We start from the raw sequence: 24,465 nt of genomic DNA, 5'->3' as shown, positions 1-24,465 counted from the left end.
CCATTGCTTTATCTCCTGATCAACCCTAGACCCTGTTTGACAAGCTTGCCCTATGGGTCCCGAGCAGATCAATCACTTCTCTATAGCAAGTGGGTAAGAGCACAGGCTCTAGAATCACACAGGCTGGGGTTCAAATCTCTGTCACTTACTACCTGTGTGGACTCTGGGCAAGTTACATAGTTCTCCAAGCCTTGCTTTCTCATCTATAAAATGGTAATAGTCACAGCATACACTTTATTGAGTTGCCATCGGTTTAAATGAGATACTGTGTGTTACACATTAATTATAACACCCAGCAGTGCACAGTTAATAAACACTAGCTCGTATTTTATTTTTCCTGCTATTATCACATTCAAGAAATATTTATGCACAAGAAAAAACTGTAACTATGCATGATGACGGATGTGAACTACTCTTGCTGTGATCATTTTGTAATACATACCAACACTGACTCATTATTCTGTTACACCTGAGACTAATATAATGTTATATGTCAATTATACCTTAATAAAAAAGAAATGTTTATGTCACAAATTCACTGAAGATTTATTAAAACATCAACTATGTTTAGAGAGTTATGTTATATTTTGTGGAGGATACGGGAATGAGCAAAAATCATGTCTATCTTTAAACGGTTTCTGGCCAGGTGCCAGGTGGGGTGAAGAGCACGGGTCTCCTGTACAGTGTTAACCAGGAATGAGGCGGGAGGCCAGCGCGCGCAGCTCCCGGCCCCGCAGTGAGCCTCGGGGGCCCTGGAAGCTGGCCTCTGGGTTCCTAAGGCTGTTCCCAACCACTCAAATTTCCCAAACAATGTATACCGGGGACAGAAACTTTGGTTATGTAAAAGTGTGAAATGATGCAAGCTACTTGAAGGATACCGGAGATAAACGATCTATTTATATTTTTATGCTGAAGACATAAATAGAAAAAAACACAGCACCCAAAGAAATGTTCCTTAAAATAGATGTACAGCAAGGATGAGAGATATATGCAGAGAACAAACAGATGCTAACTATATACCTTTTCACATCAGCCAGAACTCTGCAAGACTCATTAATTCAAGGAGATTTACCAAGCACCATCGTAACGACAGAAATTAACCCTCTGACAAACTGGGACATGGTGTGCTTCGGTGATTTTTTAAAACATTTTGTGATAAGACTGTTGAGACGGAATAATGAGGCGCTCCTGAATCCCAGCCCTGACTATTAACCCAGAGACATCACGAATCTACAGGACGACGTCATTTTATGCAGCGTTCATTGCTCGGCAATGAGGGACCAGGTGCCCACTAAGTGCCTGGGCCCCCTGGGGACACAGCAGGGCAGTTCCAAGTTCTCATCCCTAAACTAGCATCTTAGCGTTAGCTTAGGCACTGAACATGCTAATAAAGAAGATTTTTACATAACTAAAAAAATGCCATAAAGAAAAATTTTAAATGGTAGCGGACTTGAATGATATGCCTCAAATAGAGTTGGGTAAAGAAAACCCCAAAATCTAACCTAAAGGATTTGAATTATTTGAAGGGTAGAGGGACAGAAAAAAAAAAAGACAGAGAGAGAGAGAGAGAGAGAGGGTGGAGGCAAAGATTAAGAAAGAAAGCATCAGAAAGGAGGGTAAGGAGTTTTGGCGCTCATCAAGTAGGAACCGCTCATCAAGTAGGAACCGAGGAAGGACACGTACTCCCCCCACTCCTTCACCCTGTGAACGGCCCGTCCTCCAGGAGGGGAGGGAGAGGCCCTGGGGCAGCACCCACCCAGGAGGAGGAGGCTCCCCCCAGAGAGCTGTGATTTGAACCCAGGCTTTCTGGCTCCTGATTTCAAGCTCTTAACCATCAGGTTACAAGCCAATCGCAGGAGCGGCAGAAAGGGGGAGATCCCAGCAGTTTGTTTGGGTCACGCGCTTGTTTGGGACGTGCGGTGGGATCGCACTTGGTGATCCCATGGAGGTCAGAGCACGTGCTTGTGTTCTACCCACGTTTAATTCTCATCATCTCAGCACCTGCCCCTCCGCAGGGACGCATCAGGCTTTATCCTGAACCTGTTCTTATTCTATTGGATTCACGTGCGGCGCCTCACATATTAAAGGGACAAGCTTCTCTAACTTTCCAAATGAAGAAGGCAGTGATTTGGATGAGTTTGACAGAATAAGTTATATATTTTCCATGGTGATACAGACATCAGAGGCCATCAATCAAACACCGAAACTTCCCCGATAATTCTAATCAACACTCACGCAGGTCCAGCTGGTAAACGGATGCACGCTCTGTCTTTCCTACCTTGTAATGTTAATTCCATTTGACTTTGAGGACATAGCTGATTATGTTAAATTTCAGTTTTAATTTCCAGTATTCCTTCTCATCTTCTTGGCTTACTTCGAACCAAGGCAGTCAACCAATATATCCTGAAGATCTGCTCTGTGCCAAACACTCTGCTCAGGGTACAAAGATGAATAAGAAGACGTTGGTCCCGACCAGGAAGGAGGAAAGAGGAGGTGGAAGAAGGTGGGCAGTCAAGCTCCCTGCTTGGAATGGGATGAGGGCAAAGACCCTCCCTGGTAAAAGATAGCTTACCGCAGAGAACAGCTGTACCCTTCCTACCTGTGGGTGAGGAGCGCAGCAAACCAAACCAAACCTGAAGTACATTGGGGCCCGTGTTTCCATTGTGCTGCGTCTGCATCTCAAACGCTGGCAGCGAGCAACGCAGACGTGGGGGTTTCCTCCCTCCTCCCAAGGTATCTCTGCCGAGGACAGTTACGAGGAACTAGTTTTCGTAAACAGATTCATAATCCAAACCCTACTGGGCATTCTTCTTACAAGGCTTCCTCTTTTCTAAAGCAGAGGTGCCTGGCAAGGCTGGAGTGGACGGGGACACAGAATGATCCCACCCCTCACTTCACAGCCAGGAAGTGAGCTCTCAGGTGTTAAGGGGCTTGTCCAAGGCCACACGGCTGGTGAGTGGCAGAGCCAACGCAGCCCAGACGTGTCCTTCCCTAACCTAATTCTCGTCGTAACACTGCAGCCTCGATACGAAGGGCAGCAGGAGACACGTTCTGAGGACAGCGAGTGGCCGTGGGAATAAGAATGACATTAAGAGTCAGAATTACGGGCACCAAGTAACCCCAAGAAAACCTTCCCGTTCCCATCCTGTGTCTCCCCACCTCTACTCTACATGAAAACTCACCCTCATCTCAACCCACCAAACCATGAGGTTTTCATTTAAAACAACAGCTGGACCTGAAAACAGGATGGCCTCCTTGCAACACCCTAATTCCAATTAACTAGTGAGTACAAAACATGTAGAAATGCCTCACTCTTTGAATGAAGTGTGAGACCATCAATCGCCACATGGCACTAAACAATGAGAGTGCGGGAAATGTTCTTTGTGGCAACGCGCGGTTTATTTATCCTAGAGCCTGCGGAAACATATGAGGCCGGGCAGTTAATTTTAATATTTCACACGTGCCGATTTTTGAAGCACCAGCTTGATTCAAAGCAGCCCCCTGTGCCAGACACACATTTGCCAAGACAAAGGCCCTGTCTGACCGGACCTAAGCCCCCCGGTTCTCAGGCCCCCTTCAACTTGAAAGCCTCCACCCACGCCAGCTTCATTTCTGCTGCAGTTTCACACCCATGGAGGAGACATCAGAGGACGATGAAGCAGGAATATCACCGCGTGGCCCTGAACAAAAGGCACGTCTGCTGTTGGGCTGGGACTCTGGTCCTGCGGGGATGAATCTGCAAAGCTCGGCCAGGCTGTGGGGACCACGTAGGGACCAAGGGAGGAGCCGGCCACACTCCCTCCTCCCGCCCTGGGGTCTGTTCATCTCTTTACGCTCTCCTCCAAGGTAATATTCAAACCGACCCCAAGCCTCAGTTTTCTTTGCTTGTGACTCTAATTAAATAAATCTAAACTATCAACAGATGCACTGGCCCAGAGCCTTGGCCAAATTCCTCCTTGGATGCTAAAAGCCCATTCTGGCTGTCTTAACTCTGCCTGCAAGCAGGTAAGGGCAGCCTGGGCAGAACCCAGTTTTACACCAGAGGCAGAATGACTGTCATTCAGTTTCAGTGGTTGCTGATATTTATTAATGGGTGAAAGGTCTGCAGGATAATCTGAGAAGAAGTTAAGCACCTTTGAAGGTGGGGAGGACATCTTATCCGAGTCAGTCGGTTTTACTGCAAAGACGTTCAGTGAAGCGCTGTTCTGTGCCTAAGTATCGCTGCTTCAGAATCCTAAGATCTGAGTCAACTAAGGGTTTACTGAGTCTATTTTCATTAAGATGACCTGAGTTTGTAGCCATGCCCATTTGTAAACATATTCAGAGAACGATCACTAAAATAAACCTGTCATTCATTTCAGCTCCTTTCAGTCCTTTTTCAGAGGGTAAAAATTTTAAAAACGATATTATTACCTACTGGGAGTAGGAATGCGGGTCATCACGTGAGCTAGCCATTGACGCTGAGTTAAAACGGGAAGATCAAACCCTGGCGCGTCCAGGCTTTTCCCTGGGGAGAGCATCGCCGGGCGAGAACGCTTCCAAGGGAACCACGTGGCTGAGCAACCAAGATCACACACGGGTGGACCTGCTGACAGCCTTCTAGCTATTGGAGACAAGGGCTAAAAGGAACCAATATACACGACTGGCCCCCCTCAACGAAAGGAAGGGGCTGTGCTGTGACCGTGGGCAGAGGGCTCCTGTCTCGCTGACAAATGGGGACAACCTTCCCTGCCCACCACTGCCCCGCAGGCGACTGTCACCATAAAGAAGGCTTCTGCTTCTCCGGGTGCACGTGTTTTCATCATACTTTCCTCGTATGTTCTTAAGAGTTCGGGCACTTGTTCTCAGCCCGCAAGCACCTGGGGCCACAGACCTCCTGTCTCCTTGACAGAAACCGCGTGGTCCTCGCCTTCTCGATCACCCCACCGCCACCTACTCGCCCCTCGCCTCTTCTCGTGTTTTCCTTTCACAGGTAGAATTGTTCCAAGTCTTTTACTCCCTTTCCCAGGCCCCTGTGTCGCTTCTTGGACTAATAAAGACCAGGTTCAACTACTGCGTGGGCTGGAGACTGTGTACCGAGCTGGCCCCCGACCTCCTGGATACCGGGCGAGAAGGTGGTCTAGCGGCCCAAACGCCTCCCTGCTGCCAGAACGAACGCCTTCACGAGAGCCAGCTGGTTGCCTCCCCTTTGTGTAGCAGGGCATCCTGTGGCCATCACAGATGCTGCCCCAGAGAGCGGGGACATGTGTGCCAGGGGATGAACGGATGTTGACATCCCCACCTGGAGCAGCCTCCATGCTTATGACATAGCCCACAGCCTGTGCATATCAGCACCTAGGTTAGATTTTTCCTTCCTAGCCTCCTTTTCTGCCCCTCTGATCTCACATCTTGTTTCTAATCACAGCTCAGAGTGAAACACATGTAAGCGCTGTGGTAGCACTCATTGATTAGAAATCATTTTCAGAGGGAATGTTGTAACAAGGGGTTTTGATCAAAGCTGGATTATTATTTTGGTTCTTTGTCTCACCCACGTACATGTGCTCCCTCCTCCTGGAAGAAAATTTTTGTGTGCGTGAAGGTAGATCATAAGGGAGTTAAGAGTTTTTCTTAGAGTGGGGCTATTTATTGCCTTAATTAGCCTAAAATAAACATTTCTTTAAAAAGCCACTTTTTTTTTTTTAACTGAAGCTCATGTTCTGAGCTCATAATGGCATTTTCTTCGATCCCATCTCTCTGGGATGAAGCCATGCTCAGGTCAAGATGCTCTGTGTTGCAGGGCCAGACCCCACCAGAGCCAGGGTGGATGTGCCCATCAGGGCTGCCGGGTGAGTATCACGAGGACACAGACGGACTTCTGAAGACGTGAACTGGGCTGCGGAGGGTTTGATGCGTCCGGTGAGCTCACCACGGGCCCCATCCTTCTGTGCTGCCCTCCAGCACGCTGGACCCGGTGACAAGCACCTGCACAGCACAATGCACCCCAAAGCCGGCTTCCTTTACGTTGTTTACAGCTGCGCAAATTACTCTCTCATCTCGTCCTGGAGAGCAGGCACCCAAGGTCAGACAGAAGCTGGAGAGAGTTGCACAGGAGGAAGTTCTAGTTTCTTTTTTTTGACATTTAAAGAAACCCTCTTCCATTCTTCTTCCAGAGGTGCCAGGCTAGCTTCCACACACAGGGGCAAACACAGGACATATTACACCAACCCTCAGTTACTGCTTTAGATGGGGAAAGAATGAGCTCAGATATTCCAAAAGGTTTTTAAAGTGAAAATATTATTTTCAGAATAGAAGTTTTATCTTGGAGTAAGCCATCAGTAGTCCTTACTCCGAATAATCAGAAAGCTTAAACAATGGACAAGTGACTGAAAGAGAAAGTCGTATCAGGGATTTACATGATTCAGGAGCACACTACACATGGATTGTCCTGGCTCAATTAGAGTTCAGGCTTAAGCCTGTACTGTGCTACATTTATAGTTTTCTATGCAGGTGTCTAAAATATGTATTATATATATGCCTTTTATCCACACATACGCATTTATACACATACGTATGCGTGTATTGATAGTATTAGCATAAGACATTGGCTAAGGGACTTTTATTCATTTAATGGATATTTACTAAGTGTCCAATCATTATGGTAAGCACTGAGGATGACAGACCAAGAAGACAAGATTCCAGCCCTCGAGGGTCTAGTCTAGTGAGAGAGATGAAAACGCGAAGTGCAACACAGTGTTAGTGACAGACACGTAGGTACAATGCACACCAAAGATAAACAGCTCTCCTCAGAGGACAGGGGTATCATGAAAGGTTCCCTAAAGAAAGTCATCCTTGAGTTGCATCGTGGAGGTGTTTGCCTGGCAGCCTGTGTATTTGAACTCTGGTACCTGGTAACCCAGGCTTGGTGTGTGTGGTGACCCACAGATAGCCACGGTGGATAGGGAAGCATCTTCTGTATTAGTTCCCTGGGTATCATCAGTCCTGCGTTTCATTCCCTGCCCTTGGCATCAAGGGAACAGAGCCTGGGAGTGTGCTGTCCTTAGACTGTTGACGTGCAAAATCCAATGGACAGCTCAGTTACAGAGACCCCTGTGGGACAGAGCTGCTGGTGTGCCCCCTGCTCGTGACTCTGTGATGACACACCACCGTGGGGATGAAGAGCGCCAGGGAGAAGAATGGGGTTTTGGAAATAAGGACAATCTTCTGAAAGGGCTGTTTGCCCTCCTCACCGCGTCCCTTCCAACAGGAAGAAGAGGTGGCCTGTCCCCAGCTGCTCTGGTCATGAAGCCTCTGCTGTTAGAAGCCTCTGCATGAAACCTCTGTTGTTAGTTACTATGTGAGCAAGCCAGGCCTCGGGTCTATTACAATGACCCGGAAAAATAAGATTCAGGTGTTTCATCCGATGCGGGGGGAGGGGTGGGAGACGGCCAATGCCCAGATTTGATTTGGTGGTTCTGCATGATCTGAAGCAAAGTGGGAGCTGATGTGTCTTCTTTAAGTCTTGCCATGACCACTTAACAGCTGTGTGACCTCAGGCCAGCGACTTAGACTCTCTGAGCCTCAGTCCTCCCACTGTACCAGCACATAATACAGTAGCTGATACAGAACAGGTACTCCATAGTCCCTGCGTCTGTGCGCGCGCGCGCGTGTGCACACACACACACACACACGCACACACACACACACACACGCACACACACACCCTAATTAAATTGCCCACATAGGATTATAGGAAAAAGAGACTTGAAAGACACATACTCATGAAAAAGTTCAACATTACCTTGGAGATACAACCTTTAAAAACTTAGTCCAAGAGCGAAGCAGATAGCAGCAAAATGGAGCATGATTTAAAAAAAAAGGATTCTTCAAAACCCTCCAGAGTATTTGAGGGTTGACTGTTGATTAGAGACACCTTACCTTAGGGAAGCATGTGACCCTTGGGCACTCTGCTCAGAACAAGGAGAAGAAGGCAGGTGAGCCTTCGAAGACGCCCAGACCTGAAGCAGCAAATGCGCAGCCGCAGACACCGGTGTAGGGGCGCCAACCACGTCGGTAACGGCGAGTGACAGGCTGGTCCTCGAGGACCCTGCCTGTCAGTCAGCGAAATCTGCAAGTACACAGACACCTTCTCAAGGCCCTACACCTCAGGGCCTCACTGGCACTGTTCTCACTGAACCATTTGCAGATAAAGAACCAGATGTCTAGTAAGGAAGACAGGAAGGTAGGTCTGATTCCCAAATTTACAAGACAACGTGGCCTTTCCCAGGCACCTCAGAGTTCCCTACAGGGCATTCATGCAAACGGTCTGATAAACTCTGAACCAGTTCACTCTACCTAAGCAAGAAGAATCAATCTACTTTTCATTCCTGAAAATCCCCAAAGATATTCTGAACGCACCTGATGGGATTCCCAGATGAGTGCAAATCTTCAGGAGTTAAGTGCAAAGTACGAACATCGTTAACATTTCATATGCAAATTCCAAATAATGACTGAGAACAATATGGCTTCCGGTTACATTACGTGATAACTCCCACGACAGGACACGACATACAGAGCACCACGCACTGGGAATATGTCCGCAGACACAAAGAAGGCTGCAGGACACGTGTTAAAATTAAAAATTCAATCATTCTGCTTTAAACAGTATTTGGATGTACTTTTACGAACTTCATTTCATTTTAGACTTTACAATGCTGCTTTTAAGGTAGGGTTATGACACCAAGTTTTTAGGTGAGGAACCAGTGGCTCGTCCAGATGAGAGAGAAGCTGGGTGAGAACACTGACAGCCCATCCACTGATGGCACAGGGACGCTAGAGAAATGTCTTGAGGAAGTAGGACTTTATCCTGCAGTGCACGGGCTCTGCAGGCCGCGCCCCATGCCCTCGGGGCTCCTGAATAAGTCTCGTGCTCAACCCACAATGCTTTTTGTAAATTAGTGTAACAATGCTATTTTAAAAGACATCTAATGGTCGATGTGCTTTGGAAATTATTTTACCATGAGATAGATTTTAAAACACCAATAGATGATGGCAAAAGAGCGTCATCTCCTAAAAATGACTGATCTCCCCTGTTTCATGGACACTGACGGCAACTATTTGGTAATCGCTTATATCATCAAATCAGCTGCTCACTGAACTCCAGGTCAGAATACGGTTGTCTTATGCAGGATCCCTGTGGAATTTAAGACTCTACGGGGCAGACTTCTGTCCAGAATCAAAACCCTGAGAAACGCAGATGCAGGGCCTGTCCAGAATGGAAGTCTCATGAGATAGCGCCCTGCAAACAGATGTGCTGGCTGCAGAGTCCAATTCTGTTGTTTCTTCCCATTTCTTCTACCAATAATATCAAACCGCCTACAGCCTAAAGCATTTATTGTGCTCAGAAAAGAAAAAGTACATTGCAACCTTTTCTTAAGGTGTTAAAACAATTCCTTCTCAGATCTTAAACCCCATCGCACTTTTTTTCTTTCAAAATATCCTCTACCTTCTTTTCTCCTCTTCCTATCCAAAGCAATTAGACCTCAAGCGACTGTGTTGTTTATTATCATCAAGCAGCTGTACGCCTCTTTTGAGTATGAGCTTAACTACGGTAAACATAACACGCAAACCTTCTAGCTGGAAGCTTTGCTGCTCTGGGTGTGTAGTTAGTGCTTATACTCAATTACAATTAGTTTCTCCCAGAAGAAACTCACCACTAGGATCTCATCACCACCGCCAACAGTAGTTAATTCTGTATATGTAGGTGCCAGGCCCTGCAAAATAACCTTCAAGGTAGGTTCTAACCTTAATTCCACTGTAAAGACAAAGAAACTCAGAGAGAGAAAGGAACTTGCTCAAAGTCCCACAGCCACCAGGTGACAAAGCCAGGACCTGAAGCTGGGGCAGCCTCCAGGGCCAGTGCACTGCTCCCGCCAGCCCCGAGTGACCATGCAGTCCATTCCTCCCAGGACTTACAAGAAATAAGACAGAATATGACAAAACCACATCGTGTAGCCATTGCAGATCAGCTCCAGAAACCACGACCCAATCTCCGGAGAGCAAGTGACACTTGTGAAGACAGCCTCCCCTTACATCTGCTGTGGGCTGTTTGGATCTATTTTTCCATAGAACACTCCCATGTGATCCTTAACAGATAAAACTCCCTTATCTTTATTGGGGGATAGGGTGAGAAACTGATTTTAAAAACATAATGCAAAGGCCCAACTGATAAACAAATATAACGGTTTAAAATTATTGATACTGTTTCACTCAAACTTTAATGTTCAAGTTTGGTGATGATAAAGAACTAAAACCTCCTTCTAACTAAAATTATTAGCCACTCAAGGCAGCATACCAACAGATCATAATAGCTATTTTTCACAGTTGCTTAAAAGTGTGTCAGCACAACTGAATGTAATTTTAATTAAACAAATTTGCAATTATGAGGACAACAACTGCCTTGCCATTTTTACATTACAGCATGAGCTAAAAGAAAAAAACAATCCCCCTTGTACTGCAAGCAGGAAACCTAAGTACAAGTATTATTTAAAATAGTTAAACAGGGACTTCCCTGGCGGTCCAGTGGTTAGGACTTTGCCTTCCAATGCAGGGGGTGCGGGTTCGATCCCTGATCGGGGAGCTAAGATCCCATATGCCTCGTGGCAAAAAAACCAAAACATAAGACAGAAGCAATATTATAACAAATTCAATAAAGACTTTAAAAATGGTCCACATCAAACAAACAAAAAAAGAATAATCTGATATTATTTAAAAATATATAAAATAAAATAAAATAGCTAAACAGTGTGATTACAATATATAGACGTGTAAATCGGGTCATATGTTAGAGTCCAGTTTCGACCTGCACCTGGTCCAGCCACTGGCCAGCTAAAGCTGCCTGCAGGGTGATGTCCAGGCAGGGAGGGGGGTCCACACCAGGTGTGGAGCGTGAAGGAGGGGGCACCACTGTCCGGGGGCCCCGCTGAAATCTCTAAGACACGTTCGTTTCCTGAGGAACACTTGCTCTGCTTTGAAGGTTGGAGAGACCTTGAATTTTGGTTTCCTACTAACTATTAGGACTTTTCCATCTTGAATATCTCTATTGATCTCCTTTACTTAAACAATGCCAAGAATAGCTTCTTATCAGACCAGGCTTCTCAGGAGTTTGATCTGCTTAATATTGCCAGATATATTCCTGCATCAGACACGAGATAACATTATTTGGGATTCATATTTAAATCGGTTCTCTTGCAGGCAGAATCCTGCAATGTATAGGTATCCATTGATTTAATCTAGGTCAGAAAAATAACATTCTAAATATAATCAAGTCTCTGTTTTCCTCGCAATATGTTCCTCACTCTGCTTTCCTTGCTTGCTTCCTCTCATTTTGGGAAGGCTGTTTTTGGGCTGAGAGGTGAGTGGAGGTCAGGTCTGACCTCTAGAACTGCGCCTGCGTTGGACTGTACTGCACTTCTGTCCCCCAGGTGGACTGCAAGCCCCCCCAGCGGGTGAACAGACCCCTGCCACACAAAACCAATGGGAAGTATATGTGATATTAAGGAGTGTTTCCTCCATGTGCCATTTTAAGAAATGCTGCTCAAAGTATCGTTTAAATCCTAAATCCTATTCATGTTTAGGTCCTAATTTTCAGGCCACATCCTTTCCTGAGTTGATACATCGGCTACACCCCATGAGTGAATCTAATGAGGCTTGTATTAAGCGGGCCACCCCTGCGTGCGGGGCCGGTCTCTAATCACCACATCCTGCTTTTCAGAGGGCCTGACGAGGCCCTACAACTGTCCTAGTCCATCCTTTAAATGAACCATACAGGGAGGGAAAACAGGAACAGGTAAGGGACAGAAAAGTGAAACTTCCCTACAGCATCACTCCGAGTGAAAACTGCCGGACACACAGCTCCGAAGAGGCAGGTCTAGGCAGCAGAGTTGGGACATCTTGTTTGCTCTGTAATACATCAACCCGCGGGGTATATCCACGAAATCAAGCATTCTCTAATTACTAACATTTGTGGAATAAATACAAGTGAAGCCACGACGGGAGGAAAGGGGAAGAAGTATGATTATCCAAAGTATTTTCTGGAACTGAACTTTCTAAAGGCCGATCCGTGTGGCCTTGGCGCCCGCTGGCTGGACCCCATCACCGCGCTCCGCCCCCAGCCGCTGCTTCTCCACCTGGAGGTCCCGGGTCACCCTGCTGAGCCCCTCCCTCGCTCTCTCTCCCTCTCTCTCATCCCCTAAGCCTTCCCTGGGGCTCTCTTCTCATCCACCTCTTCTCCTGTTCTAGAACTTTCTGGGGTCCTAGTCACGCCCAATGCTCCAACTCCCGAGTATGTATTCTAATCCTGGCCCGCCCCTCGGGGGCTCTTAGGTCAACTTTCCTGTGTGCCCCACCTCAAGCCAAGAAGCTCAAAGGCACCAGATAATCTCCCCGAAAGACTGCTCCCCCCACCTGCTCCCTACGGCATCATCAACCTCCATCCTCTTAGTCACACGGGTCCAGGTCCTGGGAGCTGTATCTCCTTCTGGGCCCGTGCTCTCTCCCTGCAACAGCCCACCTTTCCCGGGGATCCTAACTCCTAAATATCTCCCCCACCAGCCAGCTTCTTCCCACAAGGCTCCTGCCACCGTCTCGGCGAGAACGCATCTTCTCTCACTCAGACTGCACACGTGTGCTTCTACACCTTTTCCTAGGACCCACCTCACCCCTGGCCAACACGGTGGCCACAGGAAAGACAGATAATCCTTTGTGAACTGCAAGTAGCTGGACCAGCTCAGTGACTCCCCACGAGCTCGACCAGATAAGTCCACGTTTTTATAAGGGAATTCAAGGCCTTTACGATCTGGCCCCTTACAAACTCTCGGTTCGTCCTCACCCCCGTGTGCCTGCGCGCCAGCCACTGTGAACTCCTCCCCCATCTCTGTCCTCCTGTCTTTGCGCAAGCTGCCTGCTCGGCCTTGGCCCCTTCCGTATCTAAGTCCTGTTTGCCTTCAAGATTCAGCTGAACCATGATCTGTGAAAGTTTCTTGAGCATTTAAGGCAAAGTAAGGCGCTGCCCTTCTCTGAAATCACGGTGGTGCCTCGCTCACCCAAGGCCTCTGCACACTGACTGCACACTGACTGCAAATATCTATCTGCACCGACCTCCTTTCAGACTGTGAGCGCCTTGAGGACAGGAGCTCACTTCTAAAAATCGATTTGGTATTTACGGGCGATGAGTATCACAGATAGCACGGTGCCTCCCCCAGGGTAAGTGTGCAACGCATGTCCCCTGGAAGGAGCGCGTCACACCAACAGAACATTAATTTTTAGCCACTCCAGCTCAGAGGAAAAGAACCATTTAAAACTCATACCGAATAGTGACGTTTGGAGACCGAGGCCAGCTGCAGCTCATCTCCGTGCTGCTCTAAGTTCTCTGACAAGGAAGCTGATGGCTTCAGCCTGTTTCCTCTGCCTTCTTGCCCTCGTCCAGGGCCCAAAGTGACTGGAACTCATTTGGTCTCCAGGAATGGAAGCCCACGTCCCAAGAGCTTAAGGCACAGGGGAGGTGCGCTGGCTTATGGAGTCTGAGGAAGGACTGTGGGAAGGGCCGGTGCAGCTGGGCCCCAGCACACGGTGGGACGAGGGACTCCACCTCGCCAGCATCTTCCCTCCACCTCCCATCTCTACTCTGCCACTTCCTTCCCTCTCTCTCTGCGCACCTTGGGAAACACGGCCAGAGATGGCTCCCAGGAAGACCACTTACAGCTTAAAAGCTCTCTTTGGTTTTCCACCCAAACAAGACCGAGAAGAGGCCCATTTGCCCAGCTTTGTTAGGTGCTCACCCCTGGACCAGTCAACTGGGCCGAGGGGCAGAGACCTACCGGACCAGCGTGGACGCTGCCCTATCAAGGCTGCATACGCGGGGGGCGGAAGCTGCTTCCAGAAGGATGCCAGGGTCCACGACTCCTGTGACTCTGGACGGGACAGCTTCGGTGCATACTGGCTTGGAAACACCACTTTCAGGAGATCGAAAGCTTCTCTGCCTTCCCTGTGCAGACAGCTTTTTTCTCCCTTTCACGTTAACCTTCCTTCAGAAATTTTCCTCGCTCATCATCTTGTAGCAAACAAACATACGTATAAACACATTACAACTTGATTCCCTGAACTTCTGTCCTGCCTTGTGATCTCCCCTCTTCCAATGAGAAAAGGGTTTTCTAGGTAACCATGGATAATTTGCATACTTCCAACACCCCCAGTTTCCTGATCCTGGGAGCTCAGAGCTTTAAAATATATTTTATATAGGATACGACCAACCTTCTTAAAAACACCTTTTCCCCCTTTTCTTTCCTTCCTTTTCTCTATCTGAACATTTGGTCCAAACTGCACTATTTTTAAACCAGCTGTTTACTCAGAACCCAACTTATTGAAACCTAATTCCTGTTCCTACGTATCAGTCCTCACCCCACTTTTCTCTCCTGTAAGAAACCATCATAACTGATAGGAAAGAATTCCGGTCACTCGACCAGAAAATGTTACCAACTGGGGTGTCTTTTTGGTCTACATGGAAAGGGATGTCTGTTATATCCTGAGAAAATATGGCCTAACGTATGAACTTTCTTTCTTTTTCTTCATCATTCACTTGCTAAGATCTTTTAAGTGAGTGTGGTTGCTATGTTCTAAAACCCAAAGATAGTAGAAAGTTCAAGACCCAGTGCTTGACACTAATTCACTGTGCAAGGGTGGAAAAGTGGATAAATGCAATGCAACATGGCAACTGCTAAAACAGAAGAGTGTTAGAAATACTCGTTCTACCATCACCACAGAATTTCAAAAACTGCATACCGGGTGCATGACTGGACGGATGATCTAGGAGAAATGACCATATTTAATGAAAGCTGGGCTCAGTGGTTATTTATTCCAGTAAAATTTTGTGTCAATGTCTAGACCACGGCTGCCATCTCTTGTACAAATATTTCACCTGCTTAATTTTCATTGCTAGTTTCCTCTCTCCTCATCTTACTACTGTCTCTTTCAGGAGCAAGTGAAGGCTAAGAAAAGTAGCCACACCTGTCAAACACAGACCCAAACACTTTGTGAGGTTCTGCTCCTCTGAGAAACAGGACACACGTGAGACATCTTACAGAAGAGTCATTAAGGCAACTGGCATTTTGCTGATTTTGTCCTCGTTTCCGAACAGCGCTCGCGTGGAAAAGATGTTAGTGTAAACGAGACTTCGCCAGGTCCGACCTGGAATCCCCAGCCTTTGTCTGATGTGTTACCTGAAGGGAGAAGCCGAGGGGAGGACGTGCGGGAGGGGCCCTACGAGGCAGGTGGGAAGATGGGGCTCAGGCAGAGGTGACAAGCATGACCTGACTCAGCTGTGCACAAGCCTGGAACACACAGGACACCACGGGGCTCCGAAGCTCAACAGTGTGCCTGCTGGGGAAGTGGCAGGACCGGCGACGCCCGGCCGTAAACCCTGGGGACCTGATGAGAGTCGGGCCGCGTTCAGTGGAGTACGGTTGTTGGTGAACACACACGACACGCCCTCTGGGGCTTCCAGAAGACCCTGAGGGGGCTCTGCTGGAGACGGAGACCCGTGTGAGCAGGTGGGTGGTGACCACCGTGACATCGGAACAGAGGTTCCTTCGTTCACGTCCTCGGCATCTGACCCGTCCTCTCACCGTCACAAGCGGCCCCACTGAGACGGGGATGCCCTCCTTGTACCACGTTGCCTTGAGGCGCCCTTCTCTCCTCCTGTAAATCTCACGGAACATTCTACCTTGCTCTTTCCTCACTAGACCCCGATCAAATTCCCACGATGAAAACACCCTCCCTGGCCCCTAACTACACTTGAATAAACAGGCCACGGTGAAGCTACCGACTATTAAAACGAAACAAAACAAGCACAGGAGGACGCGCCTGTAAGGACCTGCTGCTCTCCTCGGTTTTCTAACTGCACCGCTCCCCACGTTCCCCCAGCACCGGGTCTCAGATTCTGCCTCGTTCAGACTCAGACCCCGATCCCAACTCTGACGCGGAGACCAGCTGGAGTCCTGGGCCAGTAGCTCCCAGCAGACCATCCAGGCGGCCCTGCCGGTGGCCGTGCCACCACGCCCGGGGCTCGCACCCCAGAAAGTGGCCCCCGTGGCCCTCCGAGACAGCCCGAGCCGGGCTCCACTCCTCTCGTGGCTGGATGGCTGCCTGAAGCCTGGCTCCTCTGGGACGGCCTGTCTGCCCCGCCTCACACCTCCCCGTGCTCCTGAGTGCTCGGCCCTCTACCAAGTCCCTAAGACAGACACCCTAGACGGTGGGCACCACTGGGCCCACCAGTGCGCATTGCTGGTCCTGCCCCCTGGAGGGACCCCTCATCCCGCACGTGGCCGCCCCCTGCCCTCTTTGCTACACCCCCTGGCTGCTGCTTGAGCCTCAGCTTGACCAAGTTAAGGAAAATAAGTCGCCCAGGAGACACTGGGGCGGCTGCACGGTGCCGCCCCCACCTGCTTGCGGTGGGAGTCGCGGCCCCGGACTGTGTGCTGCCCCCGCCCAGAGGCGCTGGTGGCAGAAAAGGCTCGATTCTCACTCAGGACACCAGCCAGGTGAGGCCCAGGTCCACCAGGGCACCTCCGCCGCTCAGAGATCTGAAGTTTCGAAGACTCTCCCACACGGCCCTCACCTGTGTGACCCTGAGACATCCTTACAAATGCAGGCCCACCTGTAGAGCCTCGGCCCCCAAATCTCTAATGAGGATAACTGTGTGGGGGCACTAGGTACAATTCTGAGCTCGCACAGCGTCAGGCTGTATTTGGGTTCACGCGTCTCTTGGTCGCCAGGACAACACGACTCACTCTGAGGGCTGCAGCACACTCGGGGCCAAGCCTCCGTGGGCCGTGAAGAATGAGGTGCCAGACACGGGGACAGACGGTGAGGGAGGGCGGGGGAGGGCTGGCTCCCATGGCTGTCTCCGGGCGTACATTTGCGTGGCAGCCCGTGGAAAGAAGTGACCCTGCGAACTGGGTTAAAAACCCTGAAGACCCAAAATGACTGAAAGCCTTTCTCATAACTGCCCCAGATGGTGGGCCCCCCATCCCACGTCTGCCAGCAGGTCGGAGACTCCCATCCCACGCGCTGCCCTCGGGGCTTGTCCTCACTTGCTTCACTCCGATCAGCGCTGTGAGGGCGGACAGGCCACCGTCAAGGGGCGCGAGGTGCTCTCACCTGGCATCTTGGAAAGAGGGCGTGCAGTCTCCACGCTACAAAAAGGTCCACAGGATGCCACGCGGAGACACAGCCAGAGGACCCCCCGAAAACTGCTCACTGCAAGCTCCAGAGGAAAGAGTGGCTTCCGGGTTAGTTTCCACAGAGGTGTGCAGTGACACAGCAGGTCACTGAGGACGCGTTCACCGGGCGCCTGGCCTCTGGCCCAGCCTCACCAGCATCCCTCCCTCCCTGCTCTGTGCAGACCTGCTCCTCTGGGACCCGGGCAGCCTGCGGGTGATCCCGAAGAACCTTCCGCGAATGGCGAGGTCCCGGGGGACAAGGCCAAACAGGGAGTTTGGGGACTGAACTAATTGGGTTTTAACGCGTCTCATGCTGGTCGCCAGCACGGCTGCTCTGTGACCACAATAAAGCGCACACCTCGTGGGCTGCTTTAAAAAGAAGGCCTGGGGAAGGAGGGTAGGGATGGGATCGGGAAAAAGAAACATCAGGCCAAAAATAGTCTTCTTAGAACTGCCTTCCGGGCTGTCTGAACCACAACAACAAAGTTCTGATACTCATGCCACCAGCCTTGCCATAACAATGAAGGAAGAGCAAGGAGACAGGAGAGTTCTAATGCCGCCTCCTTGGTACCGCACGCTGTCAATTTCAAGGGGGACGCCATTTCTGACGCGCTCTCCCAAGATTCACTGGAGTTGGCTTCTCATTGCTGGCCAATCTTTTAGTTCCAATGAGTGCACTTACCCGGCTCTGTCTAAAGAAACAAGACCAGAGATACAGACCAGAGACGTCAGTCCACCTGCCACTGCCCGTAGCATTTTCCCAACATACAACCCAGAGAACGGTCCTGTGGACCATAGAGCCCTGCTGGCCGGCGTCTGTGCCACTGCACAAAGTATGTTTATTTTGTTCTGCTTAAAAATTTACTCCTCCAGTTGCAGGAAGACCAGGCACCGTTTCAGATGACAGCGTTATGTGAAGTCTCATTCTCTTCCCTCTAGTATCAGAGCTGCCCCATCATCTGTATTGACTGCCAAACCCCAGCTGACTCGCTCTACTGAGGTCACTCTTTATTTTAAAAAAAACAACACAGGTTGACCGTGAAAGTCACTGATTTATACTCGAACACCTAGCAATTTTTTTAGAACTTTGTGCGATTTTCAAAGCATTCACATAGATAGGCTCATCTTGTGTCTGCGGCTACCACTTAAAGACGATATTCGTGCTCATCTTAAGTTGGCAGGTGGGGACTCTGAGGCTCAGGGAACCCCAGTCCCAGACACCTAGGATGTGAGGGGTCAGGGATCAAGGCTTCTGACTCTGAACCCTGAGCTCTTTCCTCAGACTACACCGCCTCCCCTTCCAGTGCCATAAGCCATTCCTAGTCAGCTAATAAAAGCTCCTCCAAGGAATGAAGGAGGATTATTAAGTATCCACCAGGCATCAGGCGGTGAGCCTCCTTCCACTAATATCAACCCTGAGGGAGGGTGAAGGGAGTCACTGTGTCCTCAGCCCCCAAGGTGTGTCCCTCAAGTGGAACAGCCTGAGAAGTTTAAGAGCAAATGAAGAGTAAAAGACATGACTGAGCCAGCAGGCAGGAGCCGGGACCGAGTCCCACACAGGGAGAAGGAAGGCAGTGTTCCCGTGTTTGTCCTGAAAACCGTCCAGTGAACCCTTCTGGCTGAAGACGCTCGGCCTCTGGCTTCGTGTCCAGAAAGCGGGGCCGGGCGGTTTATGGTGGCCCCTGACTAGACCAACAACGGGCTCTGGAACCAACAGTGGCTTCTCCGCAGCCTGCCCAGACCTCAGGAACAGCCTGGTGCAAAGGCTCTGCCCAGCAAGGGGGATGACACTTTGCTCGGTTAATTAGGCTGCTTCCTCTCAGAACTGGTACTGGGACAATGGAGGGGATGGGCCAGAAAAGACTCTGGCCAAGGCAGCAAGGGGCAGAGACGTGAATGTGCGTGTAACTTGGGCTGGGGGGTGGCGGAGGGGACGGAGGACGCAGACACTGGCCAGGAGGGGCGAGGACAGGGACAGAGCCAGGGGCCCAGATGCAGAAGGTCTCTGGTCTCAGACCTGCCTCGGTTCTGAGTAGCTTTCCAGCCCTGACTCAGGTGTATCCTGAATAAATCGCCTCTGTCCTGAAGAGGCCACCATGAGGGACTCTGTCCTGGCAACAAAACAGCCTAACAGCCCAGAGTTGTTTTTACAGAAACTGAACGTTTCCACTAAAGAGCGCTGGCTCACAATCACAGTCAGGACCGGGGACGTGTCATTCACAAGGTGTCAGAGAGGAGACAGACACGCAGGGCCCGCTATCCTGGCTCCTGGGTAACTCTCCCCAGACCGGTGGCCTCTTCCCTCTGAATCTACAGCCCTAGACACGGGCCTCTGATTTCAAGCCGATGAAAGTTACTGAGCCTCAATTACGTGCAAGAGAGCAGGCAGGTCTTGATGAGGTTTAACCAAGCTTATTGTACCTCTGCTTTTTATTGCTAAGTTCATTTCTCCTATGTTATCTGGCTCCGTGAGAACTGGGATCTTGCCTTGTGCCCCCCGTGAAGCCAACGTTTCCTATAACACAGGCACTCAAGAATCAGTGGGTAAATTTGTTTATGGCCTGCCCCTTGTATTTACCATCTGGCCTTCAACAGAAAAAGTCTGCCACCCCCTGCCCTAGATATTTCCTGAGAGTCAGTACGCAGTGGGCCACCATTACTAAATAACGTATTGTTTTCCTCAAGTATGTCCTTTTCCTCAGGGCTGTAAAAGCAAGGTTTACCTTTGGTTGTCCATAACGAAGATCTAAAAAATAGTGGCTTAAACGAGATACTTCTCTCTCTTGTGAAAGTCTAAGACTGAATCGACTCCCCAGTGTCAGAGACCCAGGCAACTGCTGTGCTGTTGTTCCCCACACACAGCTTCCACTGCCAAGGTCACCATGGTCCAGGATGGCTGCCAAGGTACCAGCCGTTACATCCACATCCAGGTAGAAGGAAGGTAAAGGGCAGCCTCAACCCAGATTTAAGGAAACTTCTGAAAATGCCACTAAAACCTTCTACTTATAAATCACTGGCTAAACTCAGCTACATAGATACACTTTGCTGTAGAGGAAGCTCAGAAGTGTAGACTTTTAGTTGGCTAGGTTGGTTAGATAAAAATCAAAGTTATATGTTTTTATAACGGGGGGTGGGATGTTGAGAGATAACTAGGAATCTCTGCCACAGGACCCTTACTGCCATCCTAGCCCCTTAGTAAGACAGTACAGGCGCTGGGCAGGTTCTCCACTGCGCCAGGGCCCCGGGCCACCCCATAGAGTCTATTTTCTGTAAAGTTAGCAGACAGATATCATCTGCAAGCTCCAAAATATATTTAAAATCTGCCAAAGCAGCTGAAACCAAGTAGAAGCCAAATGGGAGGAAGTGAAGAGAAGGAACAGATAGGCAGATCTCAGAAAACACCAGCATAAATACTGCTTCAAGCCAAGGGTTCCAGTTTAAAGTGCAAAGTCTACGTCACCAACAAGGGTCAAGACGGGTAAACAAAGATAAATCTGTGTGTAACAAGTGCAGATTGGGGGCAGGAGGCAGAACTACACGAAGAACCTAAGAGATGAATGAGCCATATTTAAAGAGAGGTTGGTTTTTGGCGGTGGAGGGAAAAAAACGCCTTACAGCTGTGAAAACAGCAGTCCTGAGTGACGGCCTTAGCCCCTCCCACCACGCCAGCCCCACCTCAGCCCTGAACCTTGTGCGAAGAGCTGGTTCCGAAAATCCAACGCATTCAAATACGAGTGACAAAAAGGCAACCACACGCACTCCGCTGACGCATCAGCCAAAATACGGAAAAAAGATAAAAATGGCAGGAAAACTTACTGACGGGGAAGTCACAGAAAAACCTTGCCTTTGGAGCACATGAAACTTCTGGCCAAATAGTTTGCAGTGAATTTTAAAAACCAAACGAAGCAATTTGTTTAAGAAGGAAAAGTCACAAAGCAGAAATGACCCCGGTCAGAGACAGGAAGAAAACAGGGAGAATTGAAATGCGAGCTTGAAGACCTCAGAAAAGGAGGGGAAACAAAGGAACTGAAGATGGAAACGGAGTGTGGGCAAGAAGAGACCACAGAAGGCCCAGGGTGGGGAGGTGGGCAGAGAGGGTAACGACGGGGAAGCACCCAAAAGGAAGTGGCGGGAGAGAGTTTTAAAACGTTAGAGAGAAAACAGCAGCAGGCAGAGGAGTCAGATAAAGAGGGGCGGGGACGCATGTCTGGACCCCCAAGGGAGGGGTGAGGAGAAAGAGATCCTTACAGACATGATTCAAGAAAAATTCCCTAAGACCCAGGTGGAGCCAAATCTGATTAGAGAGAGACAAGGATTTACACCCCAGGGAGGGCAGGTCAACACTGAGAGGGGTCCTGCTCTTAAACTTTAAAGATAAAGAATCTTTTAGGAAGAAGAGGAAAACTATCAAGCCCGGCCTCAGATTCCTTTAAATCAAGTTAAACTTGAGAAGACAACTGAGCAACACTTACAAGACCATCACCAAAAAATGGGTGAGCCAAGGATTTTATATCCAGCCAGGCTGTCATCTAGGTATAAACAGAGAAACACGCAAGAGCTCATGGGATATCTTGCTCATGGGATATCGTTTCCCCGAGTCCTTGAGCACACTTCTAGATTCACATTTAACTCCTAGGACATAATACAGGTCTTGGCGTGTGCTAAGTGCTTAATAAATATTCAGTGAGAGACTAACAAAACAGCTTTTTCTCCACAAACTGCTCTTTCTGCCTCATTTCCTTGGTACTTGGAATGTGATATGGTAAGAGATCACTTCCCAAAACAATACCAAAAAGCTCCAAGATTATTTAAAACCTTCTGTTTCATATCCTTTGTCTACTAAGGCAGGAAAGATTAAAAATGTATTTTAGAAAGATTTTCAGAAAGCACTGATATGCTGAATGTTCACTATAAATTCCGAATACATTTGTATCTTATGCACTAGGTTGCAGCAAAATTTTATAACATATTTCCACATGCCATTTGCCACATGTAAATAAAAAAGGATAAACTCAGAAAGTTTCTTACTTACTTTGGATGTTCAAACTTGTCTATAAGATCAACTTTTTCCACCAGGTCTCCTCCAATTGTTCGGACTAAGTCATAGAAATCGTTCTCTGTGTAATTCTCGCGAGGTAACCAGAATGAGATGTCGTTGATCACAGCAGGGTATTTGCTGAGAGGCTAACAAAATGAGAGAAGAAAAAAAGAGATTGATTAGTTAGTTGGATGACAACGTTTAAGTTTTTCATGGCAAGTTTCACGTAGGCTAGTTAGAAAATGCTGGCAAGACATTATTTCAGCGCTTGAATTTTCAGGAACAAAATGAACTTAAAAGATAAGTCAATATTCAAAATTAGCAAATTCCATTATGAATATTATAGATTCTTATCACTCTCATGTGTAACACTACCATATATTATACTCACGTTGCCATTAATGTTCAATTTAGTATAAAGCAATCTGAATATATCATATTTCAGTTTTTTTCCATTTGAATACTAGAGGAGAAAAGTCCACATTTAATTAACAAGCAATTCATTAACTTCTGTGATACTTTCAGGAAGCCGTTTTTATAGAGAAATAAGTAAGGGCTTGTCAAAATTGATATTTCAATTAGTAATATCATTATTTGTTAGTATTTCTAATTATTAAGGGAGTACTTCTAATTATTAATTATATAGGGGTTATTTTTCAAATTATGCTTCTAAGGATGTGATAGACACAAAGGTAGCCATGCCCCCATTTTATCCCATTTTCTCCAGTTCATTAGGGCTCACTAACTAGTTCATTATATTAGATACATATATTTTTAGAAGTTACCACATTTGTTTACATGGCTTAAACATGTACATCACAAATACATATTTATATATATTACAAACACACACATACATATAGATAGCTGTGATGTAAGTTTCCGCCACAATAAAAAATGTTTCATTAAACGTTTCATGACATAACTATGAAATCCATACAACTAAGGAAATACCTGTCAATCTGTTAGGAGAACAAGTTTATAAATTGACTTACACCAAGCCTGATATCACCGTAAACCCCCTGGTGAATCACTGATTAGAAAAATATAAAACTTTTTAAACGGCAAAACCTCTGAAGAGCCAAGTACTCAAACATAAATGATTATTCAACTTGAAATATCAATAAAGTTGTCAAAAGCATCGGTTCAGAACACACATTTCAAACGAACATCATAAAGCTATCACCCAGGTGCTCCTGACAAAGTACCACAGCTCCTGAAAAACACCCTGTCTTCTTGGAGTCAAGCTGCTGTGATAAATAACACGCGGGTTAATGTAACATTGCGAGATGGTGGCAGTTGGGTGGTTACACAACGCTTTTCCTTTTCCACTTAAGGAACGTGGAAATTCAGGGGTATTCGATAAGAGGCAGGGGTTGCCAAGAATTAGCATGAAATCGCCTCTTCGATGACAGACACGGGAGGAGGGACCCGACTGGGCACTGGTGTCAGGAACCCGAGAACAGCGGTCAACGTGATAGTGCAGTCAGCCAGAGTACAGGCCCCAAGACGTTAAAAAATACATGGTATATGTTACGGTAAATACATAAAAACCAAGGAGAAAAACCCAGACCATTGTACTGCAAACCTAGTTCAAGCTAACAAGCGGGAACAAGTTCAAAGTAATGGTGACTGGTTCCTTGCGAACTTGCAAGCAGGGTCGAACCGGAGGCCTTTCACGGCTCCTGAAACGTCCTCTCTCTCACTTCTCTTCTTGCACGTGAATATCTTCTCATCGTTTTCTGTTTGTTTTTTTTCCAGTGAAAGCATGTGGGAAACAAACTCTCAGAACCGACACGGCTGAAATCCCCACTCATGAATCATCCGGCAAAGCACAAAATTGTAGGTTTACCGTGTCTCCCCTCAGCGCTTGGAAAATTCTTCTCTGTACCCATTAGCAATGACGACAAGTCTGCTGTCGGTCGGAGCTGCTTCTGCGCAGGGAATCTGTCATTGCTCCCTGGCAGCGTGGAAGGGCTTCACCTTTATCCTGGCAGCTCTGATGAGGCCGGGCCTGCACTTATCTTGGGGTATTCTGCCCGGGAGTCAGCGTGTGCTTCCACTCAGAGGGTTCATGTACTCATCCAAGTCGGAAAATTCCAGCCACGACTTCTCTGTCCTCTTCTTCTAGGACCGCGATTCTCCATATTGTGGGGCTTCTCGATCTGTCTTCCG

The 24,465-nt window shown here is 48.1% G+C and overlaps 1 protein-coding gene across 1 annotated transcript in view; it reads right to left on the bottom strand.

The window, feature by feature from the left end:
• Positions 1 to 24,465, bottom strand: part of FARS2 (phenylalanyl-tRNA synthetase 2, mitochondrial) — a 382,893-nt gene that overhangs the window by 111,751 nt on the left and 246,677 nt on the right. The window contains exon 7 of the mRNA XM_060021600.1: positions 22,285 to 22,436. Coding sequence (XP_059877583.1) covers positions 22,285 to 22,436 — 152 coding nt within the window. The remainder of the gene's footprint in view (positions 1 to 22,284; positions 22,437 to 24,465) is intronic.

The sequence above is a fragment of the Delphinus delphis genome, chromosome 10, assembly GCF_949987515.2.
Source record: "Delphinus delphis chromosome 10, mDelDel1.2, whole genome shotgun sequence".
Classification (NCBI taxonomy): Eukaryota; Metazoa; Chordata; class Mammalia; order Artiodactyla; family Delphinidae; genus Delphinus; species Delphinus delphis.
The sequence above is the reverse complement of the archived record's forward strand: the minus strand, read 5'-3'. Positions and strand labels throughout refer to the sequence as shown.